General features: G+C 50.7%; 1 protein-coding gene across 3 annotated transcripts in view; it reads left to right on the top strand.

Annotated features, from left to right (window-relative positions):
* The first annotated feature begins 298 nt into the window (after nucleotides 1–298).
* Nucleotides 299–15335, top strand: part of LOC116945172 (syndecan-2-B-like) — a 39247-nt gene continuing 24210 nt past the window's right edge. For all 3 annotated transcript variants that reach the window (XR_012942621.1, XM_032959386.2, XM_032959385.2), the window contains exon 1: nucleotides 299–787. Coding sequence is in view for 2 of the 3 variants with exons in the window: in XM_032959386.2 (XP_032815277.1) it covers nucleotides 719–787 (69 nt within the window). In the remaining variant the exon portion in view is untranslated. The remainder of the gene's footprint in view (nucleotides 788–15335) is intronic.

Here is a 15335-nt window from a genome sequence, read left to right as displayed (position 1 = left end):
GATGACCGCAGAGTCGCACCACCGCCTACAGGACACGTGTTGATGTATTTCTAATTTCCCATTATGCGCGCCATCAGCCATCGCCCGCGTCTCCCGCTGTCCACGGCTTTGCGCAGCGGATCGCAGTTTCAAGGGTTCAACCGCGACCCGCTGCGGTGGAAGATCGCGAACCCACGGGGTCTTGTGCATTGAGTCGGCAGGGAGTAGTAGTGGGGCGGGGGGGGGGAGACGCTGCCTCTAGGCGACTCGGGGCGCTGCTGAGCAACTTATTTCTGTGTCGCGCCGAGTTGGTGGAGTGGGGTGGGGGAAAGTTGTTTAATTATTTTCTTTCTTTCTTTCGCAGTCTTTCTCTTGAGCAGCAGCAGCAGGAAGCACCCAACACCCGGATCTGGTAGAACCGGATCCAACACGAGCGATCGAAGCAGCAGCAGCAACATCATCATCAGCCGCAGCCGCAGCAGCAGCAGCGATAGAATCATCATCAGCAGCAGCAGCAGCGATAGAATCATCATCATCAGCAGCAGCATTTGGCCTCAAGTCGCCAGCGAGAAGAGAGGAGAGAGTTGTGGGGAAATTCGCGCGCCTCCACGAGTCTCGACTTGAGTAGACATCGTCCGTACGGACCTCTCCTCCTCGTACTTGATCATCGACATCATCATCGACATCATCATCGGCGGCAGCAGGAAGACTTCGTCGTAGCGTGGAAGCAGCAGCAGCCATGAGGACTTCACCATCTTCACGTCGATTGATTCTCGCTATTGTCGCCTTCTCTCTCTTCTTCCAGTCGGTAAGTGTGTGTGTGTCACACCTGTGTGGTCATGGTGTGTGTGTGTCACACCTGTGTGTGTGTCACACCTGTGTGGTCATGGTGTGTGTGTCACTGTGGTCATGGTGTGTGTGTGTGTCACACCTGTGTGGTCATGGTGTGTGTGTGTCACACCTGTGGTCATGGTGTGTGTGTCACACGTGTGGTCATGGTGTGTGTGTGTGTGTCACACCTGTGGTCATGGTGTGTGTGTGTCAAACCTGTGTGGTTATGGTGTGTGTGTCACACCTGTGTGGTCATGGTGTGTGTGTGTCACACCTGTGTGGTCATGGTGTGTGTGTCACTGTGTGTGTGTGTGTCACTGTGTGGTCATGGTGTGTGTGTCACTGTGTGTGTGTGTGTCACTGTGTGGTCATGGTGTGTGTGTGTGTCACACCTGTGGTCATGGTGTGTGTGTGTCACACCTGTGGTCATGGTGTGTGTGTCACACGTGTGGTCATGGTGTGTGTGTGTGTGTCACACCTGTGGTCATGGTGTGTGTGTGTCAAACCTGTGTGGTTATGGTGTGTGTGTGTCACCTGTGTGGTCATGGTGTGTGTGTGTCACACCTATGTGGTCATGGTATGTGTGTCACTGTGTGTGTGTGTGTCACTGTGTGGTCATGGTGTGTGTGTGTGTCACACCTGTGGTCATGGTGTGTGTGTGTCACTGTGTGGTCATGGTGTGTGTGTGTGTCACACCTGTGTGGTCATGGTGTGTGTGTGTCACACCTGTGTGGTCATGGTGTGTGTGTCACTGTGTGTGTGTGTGTCACTGTGTGGTCATGGTGTGTGTGTGTGTCACACCTGTGGTCATGGTGTGTGTGTGTGTGTCACACCTGTGTGGTCATGGTGTGTGTGTGTCACACCTGTGGTCATGGTGTGTGTGTGTCAAACCTGTGTGGTTATGGTGTGTGTGTGTCACACCTGTGTGGTCATGGTGTGTGTGTGTGTCACTGTGTGGTCATGGTGTGTGTGTGTGTCACACCTGTGTGGTCATGGTGTGTGTGTGTCACACCTGTGTGGTCATGGTGTGTGTGTGTCAAACCTGTGTGGTTATGGTGTGTGTGTGTCACACCTGTGTGGTCATGGTGTGTGTGTGTCACACCTGTGTGGTCATGGTGTGTGTGTGTGTCACACCTGTGTGATCATAGTGTGTGTGTGTCACAAATGTGTGGTCATGGTGTGTGTATATGTCACACCTGTGTGGTCATGGTGTGTGTGTGTGTGTGTCGTCACACCTGTGTGATCATAGTGTGTGTGTCACACCTGTGTGGTCATGGTGTGTGTGTCACAAATGTGTGGTCATGGTGTGTGTGTATATGTCACACCTGTGTGGTCATGGTGTGTGTGTGATGATGTGTGTGGTGGTGGTGTGATGGTAATGGTGTGTGTGATGGTAGTGTGTGTGATGGTGTGTGTGTGATGGTGGTGGTGTGTGATGGTGTGTGTGATGGTGTGTAATGGTGGTGGTGTGTGATGGTGTGTGTGATTGATGTGTGTGTGTGTGATGGTGATGGTGTGTGTGATGGTGGTGGTGTGTGATGGTGTGTGTGATTGATGTGTGTGTGTGTGATGGTGATGGTGTGTGTGATGGGGTGTGTGATGGGGTGTGTGATGGGGTGTGTGATGGTGTGTGTGTTTCTCAAGTATGTCTCCACGGTGTTGTCTTGAGTTGCATTGCGCTGACGCTGTGGACGGTATTGCTCAGAGCAGTAACAAGCTGCCAAGCCAGCGGCATTTGTTCAGTGTTGTTAATAAGCATGTGTGACTGCTGATGATCACCAAAAAGTGCGAAACCTCATCAGCATCACCAGCAGCTTCGCCACAATCACCACCACTACTACTACCATAATCGCCAGCTTCACGATACCATCATCACCATGATCGCCACTTTCAAGACAAAATCATACGAATTCCCACAATCGCCCCTATGATTATCCTCATCATTACCACCATCAATCTTCATCACCACTGCCGTCACTGGCGCTCATCATCATAATCAACTTTACTGTCATCACTACAACTACCATCACCCCAAACTTGATTTAAACACACTCTGCGTGTTTGTCTTGAGTCAGCGAGACAAATTGGCCTTACGTTAGTTAGTGTGACATATCTGTTTTGTATTCACAACATGAGATCGAGAATGGAGCGGTGGGCCAGTGGTTAGCGCGCTGTACTGCGCAGTGAACCTGGCGGATCCCGAGTTCGATTCCCTCCTCCCGGCCACGGCTCACGTCAGTGGCGAGCAATATCTGAACTGGTCTTACCATCAACCCGCACTGACCAGCGTGGTGATGCGGCGAAGCCTTCATTCACCGGCAGTGTCGACAAAGTATGGGCCAAATTTGGCCGAACGTTGGCCTAAAGTTTGCATGCTTGTGTTGTGAAAGGCAGCAGAGGTGGACTTGTTGGCATCATCAACATTGTGTGCGTCTCATGTGGTCACGAAGGAGCGGCGCGAATAGTTTACACATTTATAGAAAGGTGGCAGCTGTTGTTACATTACTGGGATTTCAATTTCGGATTTAGAAGGGTTTTTTTGGCAATTGTTCTATATATATAGCTCTGCAGCTAGAGCATAACGTGCATCATCATCATATGCAGATCCATCTCTAGCAACATCCATATCAGAGCGACGAACAATCGCTGTCATCATGGTTATAAATCAGCATCACCATCGTCATCATCGTCACCGCAACATGCATACGTATCGGCATCCACCACCAGCTTCGCCACAATCACGACTATCATCACCATCGCTATTATCAGCACTTTCAAGACAGAATCATGAATTTTCACAATCACCTCTCATCATCACCACCACCATCATTACCACCACCATCATTACCACCACCATCATTACCACCACCATCACCACCACCAACATTACCATCACCACCATCATTACCACCACCATCACCATCATTACCACCACCACCACCACTATCACCACCATAATTACCACCGCCATCATTACCACCATCATTACCACCACCATCATTACCACCACCACCATCACCACCATCACCACCACCATCATTACCACCACCACCAACATTACCATCACCACCACCATCATTACCACCACCATCATTACCACCACCACCAACATTACCATCACCACCACCATCATTACCACCACCATCATTACCACCACCACCGCCAACATTACCATCACCACCATCATTACCACCACCATCACCACCACCATCACCACCACCACCATCACCACCACCATCATTATCACCACCACCATCATTACCACCACCATCACCACCATCATTACCACCACCACCATCACCACCACCATCATCAATCCTCATCATCACTACCTTCACTGTCATCATCATATTCCACTTCACTCTGTCATCACCACAACTATGATCATCATCATCACTACCTCATAATCACCGCAAATCATCACTCCGTACACACTTGCAAGAGTCGGCAAATGGAGTTGAATGGAGGCAGTGTTGGTTGGTTGGTGGAGGGTGGGGGGTAGAGTCGGGTGGGGGTGAGAGGGGTGGGATGAGAGGGGAGGGAGGAGGTAGTTGAGAAGAGCGAGGAGAGAAAAAACGCCACAAATTCTTGTTCGGGGGAAAAAAGGAGCGCGACCCGCCACCCCTCCGCCCCCCCCTCTCCCCCTCCCCCCTCCCCTCCTCTTCTCTCGCACAAAAAAGCCCTCGGCTGCCGCAGGCGCCAGGGGCACAATGGCCCCGCGCCGGCCGCGTTGTGCTCTCGTCTATAGAAGCCGCCGCCGCCTCCTCCTCCTGCTGCTGCTGCTGTGGCGGCCTCACGCACCCCGAGAGAGAGAGGGAGGCAGGGCGAGAGAGGAATGTGTTTAGAAGTCTGTGCGAAAATGAGGGTTGGAATGTGACGCTCGGCGGCACTCGAAACGCGTGGCCTTCCTTACCTCGCTGCCTTCACCCCGATGCCGCCATCCAACGCCGTTACCAAGATACTCGCAGCCGCATGGCCGCTACCTCTTAAGCCTCGGACTCTTTGGTTCTTTCGGTAAAGTCACGTAGGTAGAGAAATTAAACAGAAAGTAATATATCACGACGTTTCGATCGCAACACAAGCGGTCGTCCTCAGGCGGGGAAAAAAAAAATCCAGCGGTGCAACTGCTGAACCAGCGAGAGAGCTGTTACAACAACAAGAGATTATTTACGTGGCCATGGGCAAGCCTCGTTTCACCGTCATCACCATCAATGTCATTTTTGTTATTTACATGAAAGGCGCGTTCCACCAATGTCTCAAGGCGCCTTGTAAGAGTAAGGATAAGGCCAAGAGAGACACAGAAGCCAAATATAATTAACTGGCTTAAGATGTAGTTTGCAGATGTGACTTAAAGGTATCCACATTCTCTGTTAAACGAATATCCGACGGTAGGAAATTCCACAACCTAATAAATGTTTCTCACCTTTAACCTAATTCCATCATCACCATTATCATCATCATTCACATCAACTTCATCATTCACATCAACTTAATCATTCACATCAACGTCATCATCGACTCAAATCCTGCCCGTACCTCTAACCCAGTTTCAAACACGTGGTCACAGGCTGTAGCCCTGTGTGGAGTGGTAATATTAGCGCCAATAATAGTGACGTCGCTAACATCATCAACCCTCCCGACTGACGTTAAAGATCAGCCCTGACTAACCTGCACAGATGTGACAGGAACTGTTACTCGCAATAACAATAATATCGTACTTATTGCCACTACCATGAATGTCATGGCCACCCCCATCCTATTGCCAACATCCACATCGTAATTTTCATTATTGCCATGATCACCACCGTCGCCATCGTAAGTATCCCGTTTCTTCATCACCACGATCATCTTCACCGCCACGATCATCTTCATCGCCACGATCATCTTCATCGCCACGATCATCTTCATCGCCACGATCATCTTCATCGCCACGGTCATCTTCATCGCCACGATCATCTTCATCGCCACGATCATCTTCATCACCACGATCATCTTCATCGCCACGATCATCTTCATCCCCACGATCATCTTCATCGCCACTCCTATCACCACATTCATCACCACCAACAACTGCCATTCACCCCCAACCTACAGTGACGTTACAACGGCGCTTGTGCCAGGCTAGGTGCAGATTGAGGCCACGCATCTCTGCCACCGCCATAATAGTTACTAGTTCTAACATTAAACCCGATCACAGCAGTATATCTGACACTCGCCATACATCGACCACTGACAACACAACCCACTTTGCACGAATCCTACTCATAAGAATATTCACCTTTACAAACGTAACATTCGCGCCACACGTGACCCTGATTCCATTAAGTTAAGAGTCAATATTCCATTCCCGTATCAAATATAACCTGTTTTTATTTCACCAGGTAAGGGCCACTGAATTATGTAATTATTTTTCAGAAGCGACCTTGCCACAAATGAGAAACATGCAAACTCCAAGTATACAGCAGGCATACTCAGCTCCTAGTATACAGCAGGCGTCAGGGTCTGGATCGAATCCACGACCTTCTGCATGCCAGGCGCGAGGGCGCTAACATCTCGCCGCCGTGGCGTCATAGATTTGTTTTGCTTAATGACCAAATCACCTGGAATTCATCCCAGCTCATTAGATGTTAGAAGCTCAACCAGAATGTGAGCCTGGATAGCACTTAGAATGGTGGACTGCCAATCACAAACAGGTTGTCACAATACTGTGCTGTATCGGACTTTGCGGGGCTATACTGTGGACAGCGCAGCAAATTTTAACTTGTTGTCCTGTACCTTCTATGCTTCTACGGCTGTGCTCCGCGCTTTCGCTAACCCGCACTGACCGGCACGGTGAAGTATGGTCAAATAACCCTCGCGACCATACGTGTGTGTGGAGGAGGCCTTCATCCAGCAGTGGATCGGTAACACGGCTGCGCATGTGTGTCGTGTGATTGTGTTGTGGGGAGCGGTGATGTCGTGCTTAGCGCTACGCTGCGCCACGAACCTGGCGGGCCGAGTTCGATTCCCGCTCACGGCCAATACCGGCGACGATTATCTGCACAGGCCCTTGGCCTCCCCCAGGTAGTCAGCTTCAAATGAGTACCTGCTGCGGTGTGTAAGCATCGCCACTGGGGAGACAAAGGCGGCCGGGCGTGGTGCTGGCCACCAACCCCCTCGTGCACCACAGTGCCGGCCATCATTGGCGCTGCTACTCGCTCACAGTACTTGCCCCCAACAGTCTGTGACGGCTACACGGTGGACATTTGTCTTTGTGTTGGTTCGTAAGCCTCCTGTGTAAGCTGGTCGCTGTTACTCTGACGAACGGGGGGGGGGGGGGACGTGCTACTTATTAACAACGCCGCGCGCGTTCAAATCTACTGCGCGGGGGGGGGGGGGGGGGTGAACCCTCCCACCCGAGTTCGATTCCCGGCCACGGCTAACCTAAGTGGCGCGTGCGAAGTCCATACCGAGGCCATGCCCCCCCACCCCCACACCACCCACCGCATACCTCCCCAAGAACTTTCACTGACCGTTGTGGTGAAGTATGGTCAGGCGACACCCTCGGTCAACAGTGGGTTGACCCAAGGGCTGTGAATCAATGCGACTACGAACTACCACAACAACGGTGGTACGTGTTGTTGTTATTCGCTTGCCGTTCTGTTCACATTCACGGTGCGCCTGCGGTCAATAGGAATGCGAGCATATTCAAATGACCATGGGCGTCGGGTGGAAGCCCTATTTGTTACTTGATTTGAATAGAATGCGTCTCAAGAATAGTTTTTGTTGGGATTGGGGCTTTTTTTAGACACCGTTTCAGAAACGAACTTTCACCGAGAGGCCCAGATGGCTCAGGTGGCAAGGCCCCCCCCACACCCCCCCCCCACACCCCCCCCCCCCCCCCACTGCGCTGTGTAGCTCTCTTTCAGAAGCGGCCTGGCCATTCAAATGATAGCTCATCGAAGTGGCCTATCATCACGTGGCCTATCATCACGTGGCCTATCATCAAGTGGCCTATCATCACGTGGATATGTATAGCAGCCAAATACTCGTAAACGCGCGATCTCGATGCTTAATGTGGAGGGGAAAACCGGAGGACCCTGGAGGAAAAAATCCACACAACCACGGGAAGAGAAACAACGCAAACTCCAAATATGCAGGGTAACACGTAGCAGGCTTCCGCGATCAATATCCGTAAGAGTGTTTTTTTTAGGTTAGATTGCGTACATATAAATGTGTCGTTAAACCCGTCACAGCCAATTAGTAAGGTTTGTCACCTGAAGAAAACAGACATCCAAATATATAACAGCAGCAGGCGTCAGGATCGAACCCACGACCACGTGTATACCAGGCAAGGAAGTTAACGTTTCACCACCTGGCACCCTGAGCTGACTTCAGCTGAGATCCTGGGTTGAAATCGTGATTTCAGCCTCCCCCATGATTAAACCAGGGTCTCAAGGAGCAGAAGGCAGTACAACAAGTGGGCTGATCGCCATCTGTTTCCATTTGTATGGGGATAGAGCGTTTCCACCTTACACTCGTGGGTTTTTTTCCTTCAGCTGCGTGACACGTGGTTTCCTCTCATCTCCTCCCACTTGTATAATAATGACTCATTGTAGAGTGGCTGAAAACATCTTAAAATAATTACCCAGTTGCAGGACCCTCCCGAAAAAAGAGTTATACGGTTCACTGTGGCTCTCCTGGACAATACAATATATAATATTTCAGTTTAAAATACTGCCTATAGAACTGCTTTTTGTGTTTAGTTTATTGTCCTTCCCCTGCACCTCCGATTAGCACGGTTGGCTACGTGCGCTGTGAAAGACGTTCAACATACACGCGTACATTGGTATGGCTCTCACCCTGATGGCCAGTGACTTGCATTGAGAAGATCCCTAGGGTCACGTCGAGACCCGCAGGCCGAGTCACACGGTCTTAATGAGGCCTCTGCCGGAGTGCCACCCGGTCCTCCACGACTCTACAAAGATTTCCATCTTTATCAAATTTGGGTAAATACCGGCTCTGAGAGTAAACATTATCAGTTCGACTCATCGCATTAATTTATTTCTGCCCGTGACTAACGTTGTTAACGCCGCGTTGAAACCGAGATCCATATTTTTTTACCACATTGCTGGATGGACTCGCCACCCCCGGCAACGTGAATGTGGAATTTTCACAGCTGGCTTCTGCGCAGGGGCTCTTAATGCCTCGGATGGTCAACTTGAGCAGCAAGACGTTTGTTATCTTAGACTTTTTTTTTGTTTCCTTTAAGAGTGAGCAGGGTGAGGATTAAACATTGAGTAATAATTAACAATACTAATAATTGACAACTGTTGGTCAAGCCACTGCTAGATAATGGCCTACCGACACCGTCTGTGTTTGATCAATTTAGTTTGGTGAGATCCAAAGGTGAAAACCAGGTCGAATGATCCCTCGCAATCGTCGCCGCTGCTGGCTTTAGCCGTGACCAGGAATCAAACTTGTGTGTCGCCAGGTTTGTGGCGCCGTGAGAGTGAACCATCGCATCAAACTCTGCACCCCCCCCCCCCCAACCAACAAACCATTTCAACTAAAATAAAACCTTAGAGAGAGAGAGAGTTTGTTGAAACTTGACAACATGCATAACCGCACTGTACTGTATATTTTTGCACTTTTGGGCACAACTGCCACGTACAGCGCACTTAAAAGTTGTGTAAACGCAATCTGTACACTTGCACGCCTGCCAGCCAGCCAGCCAGTGAACTTGTAAAAATAATAAATGCGCTTTGCGCCCGTGTTGGTTTTCCTACGCGTTTACATGAAGCGACTTTGAAGTACAAGGCTGGTGGTGGTGATGATGATGGTGGTGGTGACGATGAGAGTGCGAGTGGTGGCGGTGATGATGATGGTAGTGATCATGAGAATGGTGTTTTTTTTGTGGTGGCGGTGATGATGATGGTGATAATTATTAGAATGGTAATGGTAGTTGTGGTGCTGGTGGCGATGATGGTGGTAACTAATGCTGCTGCTGCTGATGAAGTAACTGGCAGTGAAGATGGTGTAAAAGTTGAGGGCAGTGGTAATGTGATGAGGTTGTTGGCTGACGATGGTGGAGGAGGTGCTGATGACGACGGAGCCATTGTTCATGCTGATGACGGTGTTGACGAATGACGATGTTTGTGGTTGCAGTGATGATTAATTATACAGCTTCTGCGAATGATAATGCAATGATGATGGTGATAATGTTGATATCGTCGGCAAGGATGGTGACGATGTTTGTACGTAGTGTTTTAGAAGCCACGCGCTTCCTTCAAAATGCCATATCATGCGGGCAATCTGTGGTGGCAGATTACATGGCAGTGCTTACAAAATTAGTGACTAATTATCTAACAGCTTAATTATTTCCTAGATTCTTTACTTTTTTTTACGCACAAAGACTTGTGAGGAGGAGGAGGAGGAGGGGAGGGGGGAGGTGCTCCAGTTGCTGCTGGCATGCGTGCTTTATTCTCGGGGCAAACACGACAACAATCACCCTGCCTCCGCAGCCCTGCCAAAGAGACCCCGCCGGAGGCGCAAATCCCGGGGAGACTCCGGCCCTCCTCCTGTGGTCCCCCTGAGGTCACGCCAACCACGGGGAAGCAGTGATGATGGCTCCACAGTGCTGCACTGATGATGCTCAATCACGATGAAACTCGGCGTTTAATTGTCCTCATGCTGATGATGCTGCTGCAGCTGCCTTAAACGAATCTGGCCAACGTGTCGACCGCTCCTTTTGGTCTCAAACACGCGGTAGACTGTGCTGCACTGATGAGCCCTAACAATGACGAAACGGGTATTACACTGTACTTGTACAGTCGTCGTCTCGTCGTCCTGCTGATGGTGCAGGTGGTGGTGAGATGTTATCTGCCTCGCCTGGTATGCAGGAGATCGCGTGTGGGTTTCAATCCAGACCGTGGGGGTGTCTGTATATTTGGAGTTTGCGTCTCCCCCCCTCCACCACCCCCTCCCTCGTGGTCACGTGGATTTTTCTCCAGGTCCTCTGGTTTTTCCCTTCACGTTTAGAATCGCCATCACCGTGCGTTTAGAGTCTTTGGTATTTCGTGATGATGATGATGATAAGCCACTTTGTTGAGCTGTCATTTGTGATGGCCAGGTGACTTCTGAAAAAAAGAGACCTGCGTAGCTCAGTGGGGCCTCACCTGGATAAATAAAAAAAACATAGGACAAAAATAGTTGCAATTTTTTTCATACCTTTTGATGGGGAGGGGGAGTCCCTAACACAAAGCTGCTCTGCTTCATATTCACTTCCTTACTGTTCTTTTGTTTTGATTTTGTGGTTTCTATGACACAGGTCACCCTCGCAAACGAGACTCACCCTGGTCCCTGGTCAAGTTCTCTCTTAGTAACCATCACGCGGTGTAGTGAGGTCACGTGACCACGCAAGGCGGCATTATGGGGGCAGGATCCCATGATCGCAAACGTGTAGGTTATTACTTTGTAATTAAATTCAGAGGCAGGAGTCGGAATCACAAATCCATTCAGAAGTAGACTATTGTTATTATTTTAACACGTAGGTTTTTGCGACCAATTTCATCTGTAATAAAGGGTTTTTTTGGGTTAGATCGCGTAATTATATAAAAGTGTCATTAAACCCGCCACCACCCGACACAGCCAATTAGTAAGGTTTGTCACGTAAACAGAACGTGCCAATTCGTTACTAGTACAGCACACCGGTTGTGTGTTGGAGAGTAAATCTGTGTACGACGTTTTGCCAGCAATCACAACCGGCTTCATCAGGCAACAGCCAGATTTGTGGAGAAATCCTCCTGTTTCGTTCCTTAAATAGGGGGAGAGATGTATGACGTCACTTGTGTGCCCTTATTGAGTGTTAATCACGCTGTAGTGAAAGCAGCGGCCTCTAGTGGCTGGAGGTGTCACGTGAACCTGTTATGTGAAGCGCATATGCAGAGAAAATCATCGATTCTTCCGCGTTGGGCTCAAGCATCAATGTTATTCTTAATTATTTGCGCAGAGGCAGACAGCCAAGTTGATAGCAGCATGGTTTACCAGTTCTTCAGTCCTGGATTCGAATGTTTTCGAGTATTTGGCTGCAATACTTTTGCACGTGATAAGCCACTTCGTTGAGCGATAATGTTTTGGCCAGATCACTTCTGAAAAAGATCTATATAGTTCGGTGGGCCTTAACTGGTAAGATAAAATAAAACGTAGTTTAGTAGTTAGTTCTGGTTACTAATGAAGAGGCAAAGAGACCCCAGAGAACTACATCGAGACCCAGATATTTACATCGGAACCAAACGGCTTACATTGAAAGCCATGGAGTGACATCGGCTGGATTGTGATGAAATAGGATCTCAAGCAATAGCGAGTTTGTGTTCCAGCCCAGTCACCAAAATATTAAGATATCGTTCACCACTGATGTCAATCAAACTTGGATCGCCGGGCTCACCACCGCGCTAACCACTGCTCACTGCCCCCCCCTCCTACCTCTACTCCCCACTTAAATCGCAAATCAATAAAAGGTGATGACATCTCAGGAATTCTCTCATCCACAGGTGGTGAAGAGCCACCTGTGCTCGATGTACCACGTCACCCATGGGGCCCCGTGCGGTCGCGGGGGGGGGAGGCGGGGGAAGATGTTTAGGAGCTGAAGAGAGAGAGGGAGGTTTGTGTTGAGGGATTGCGTTGTTTCCATGAGCAGTGGAAACTGGGGCCGTGCCGGCACAGGGAACGGCCTGGTGCCACCGCTCACATCCTGTCCACTCTTGTTCTATCCTCGCAGCCATGGGTGGGGATCCCAGAAGTGAGATTAATATTAAGTGGACGTTAGTTAACTCATTGCCAAATCTCTGGGGGGGCGGGGGGAGGGGATGGTGGTGGGGGGGAGATGACCGCGTGTAAAGCGCCCCTCCCCGAAACGCCCCGGCTAAAGGAGTTGTGGTCTACCGAACACGCATCGTGATGACGGAACACGCATCGCGATGATGGAACACGCATCGTGATGATGTAACACGCATCGTGATGATGGAACACGCATCGCGATGATGGAACACGCATCGCGATGATGGAACACGCATCGCGATGATGGAACACGCATCGCGATGATGGAACACACATCGCGATGATGGAACACACATTGTGATGATGGAACACGCACCGCGATGACGGAACACGCATCGCGATGACGGAACACGCATCGCGATGATGGAACACGCACCGCGATGATGGAACACGCACCGCGATGATGGAACACGCATCGCGATGATGGAACACGCATCGCGATGATCGTCGCTCACCGCTCGACTCCGTTCCTGTTCTCACGGCGCAGGTCTTGAACAAACAGACGCAGCAAGGTACGAGACGGTGCACACCGACTCTGAGTGGTTGACCCCGCGACGTTTTGTGACGAGGGACTGTGTGGACTTTCTCTCCCGGCCCTCCGGTTTTTTCCCTCCACGTTTAAAAATCAACAAATATTTGGATGCCGTAAATTTCCGCACGACTCGAGGCCACTTCGTTGAGCTATTATTTTTTGGTTGCAAGGTCGCTTCTGAAAAAGAGCTATAGTGTAGCTCAGTGAGCCTTAGCTGGTAAAATAACAAAAAATAGTTGAGTTTATTTTTACCGTACGATGATCTTCCCAATCTCCCCCTGTGGGGGGGGGGGGCGGGGGGGGCACTGCGCTGCCCACTCGTCGATTTCGTCGCCAGATCATCCGGCCACTCCGTGCGTCTTCCCGTGCGACGCAAGTCAAAGCGACAAATCTCGCGATTTTTTTTCCGAGACACAGATTTAGAAGCGATTCCAGGCATGCATCATTAAGGATCCGTGTACCAGTTCACGATGGGTAAGACTGGGTAAATGTCTCAGGACATCACGATTCCAGGTGTGTATTAGGTGGTCATGTTATCGGTTCACTTTGTGCGACACGTTGTTCGGCACGACGTCCGGCGTTTGGGCCCTCCGCCCCCCCCCCCCCCCCCCCCCACGTGCCGGGAGCTTCTTGAGGAGCCGAATCGAGTACCTGGACAAGTTTCCCCACGGTGGGGCGGAACGTCGGACGTCGGACGTCGTTCCCGGCGACACGAGGCACGGCCCGAAAACGCGCATCGGGGGCACCTACAACAGCAGCAACCGCGACAAAACGCTGTGGCATCATCGGGTGAACATTTTCCACCCTAGCCGTGTGGCGCCTGCGGCGACTTTAAAAAAGGGTCTTCTCTTGGGACCCACAGTGAGTTTTTGAATGTCGGTTTGACGACTTTTGGTGCGGCGATGTGGTACTACAACTATTTTTTTTTATAAGAAGCTACTTTTATTTTACCAGGTAAAGCCCCACTGAGCTGTGGCTCTTTTTCAGAAGCGACCCTGGCTTATCGTAAATGATGGCTCAACGAGGTGGGCTTATCATCACCATCAGGTGGAAAGTTATAACAACCAAATACCCTAAACGCGTGACTTTGATTCTTAAATATGGGTGCTAAAAACCGGAGGACCCGGGGAAAAATCCACACGACCACGGAGAGCGAGAGAGAGAGACACGCAAACTCCAAATATACAGCAGCAGGCGTCAGGGTCGGGATGGAACCCACAACCTCCTGTATACCAGGCGAGGTAGTTAACATCTCATAGCCACCGCGGCACAGCGGGTGGATCGGCACTACCGATCACCCCACCCGCCACCTCCTCCCCTCTCCTCCCACCTCCGCCTCCCAACGCCACTCGTGAAACCACAGAGTCATTGTCCCGGATTCCGACCCGGTCAGTCTGGTCTGAACAAAACAAAAAAGTGAAATGGCCCAGCGCACCCCCCCCATGCCCCCACCCCCCCACCCCTCGCCCACCATCTCCCCACGTCGCCCTCGCTGGACGGGAGAGAGGTTTTTTGCCGTGAGACCCCAGGAGTTTATTTTGTCGGCGCAGGCCACCTCGATAAATAAAAGTAAATTAATTCTGTGTCGGTTGTGGGGGTGGGACGTATGGTCAAGTATGCTTGACCATACTTGCCACTTGTTACCACACTTCTCTCTCTGCTTCGTCTGTCCCACTGCGTCACTTTGATGGAATTTGCTCTCCCACCCCCCCAAGCTCCGACAGCAACAATAACCTCGCTCAATTCAAGAAGCGCGTTACACTCTTATCGAGTACAACAGTGCTGTTTGTTGCTGGCCCCCCGACGTGTTTGGGACTTTGGGGGAGGCGGGTGGGGGGGGAGCGGTTATTGTTACTCCCCACTGATGTTGGCCGTGGCCAGGAATCGTACTTCAGTCAACCGGGTCCATGGCGCAGTGCGCTAACCGCTGCACCACCGTTCCCCCCCCTCTATCAATTGGGTCATTAAAAAATATAAATTAAGCGAGGCTCGGAGATTCCTTCGTCCCAGCAGTGGATAGATCACAGCTGCTGCGTCTGCCGCTGCCGCCGCCGATGATGGTCGTGGTGACGATGTGTGGGACGTGGTGTAGGCCTACAGGGCTACGTGCGTGCCACGGTGCGGCCGTGCACAGTCGTCTCGGCGTCTCAGTCGGTACCGCTCGGAGTGATTGTCG

The sequence above is a fragment of the Petromyzon marinus genome, chromosome 23, assembly GCF_048934315.1.
Source record: "Petromyzon marinus isolate PM22_M1 ecotype Great Lakes invasive population chromosome 23, UKy_Petmar_22M1.pri1.0, whole genome shotgun sequence".
Taxonomy (NCBI): domain Eukaryota; kingdom Metazoa; phylum Chordata; class Hyperoartia; order Petromyzontiformes; family Petromyzontidae; genus Petromyzon; species Petromyzon marinus.
This window is presented reverse-complemented; position numbering and strand designations above follow the sequence as displayed.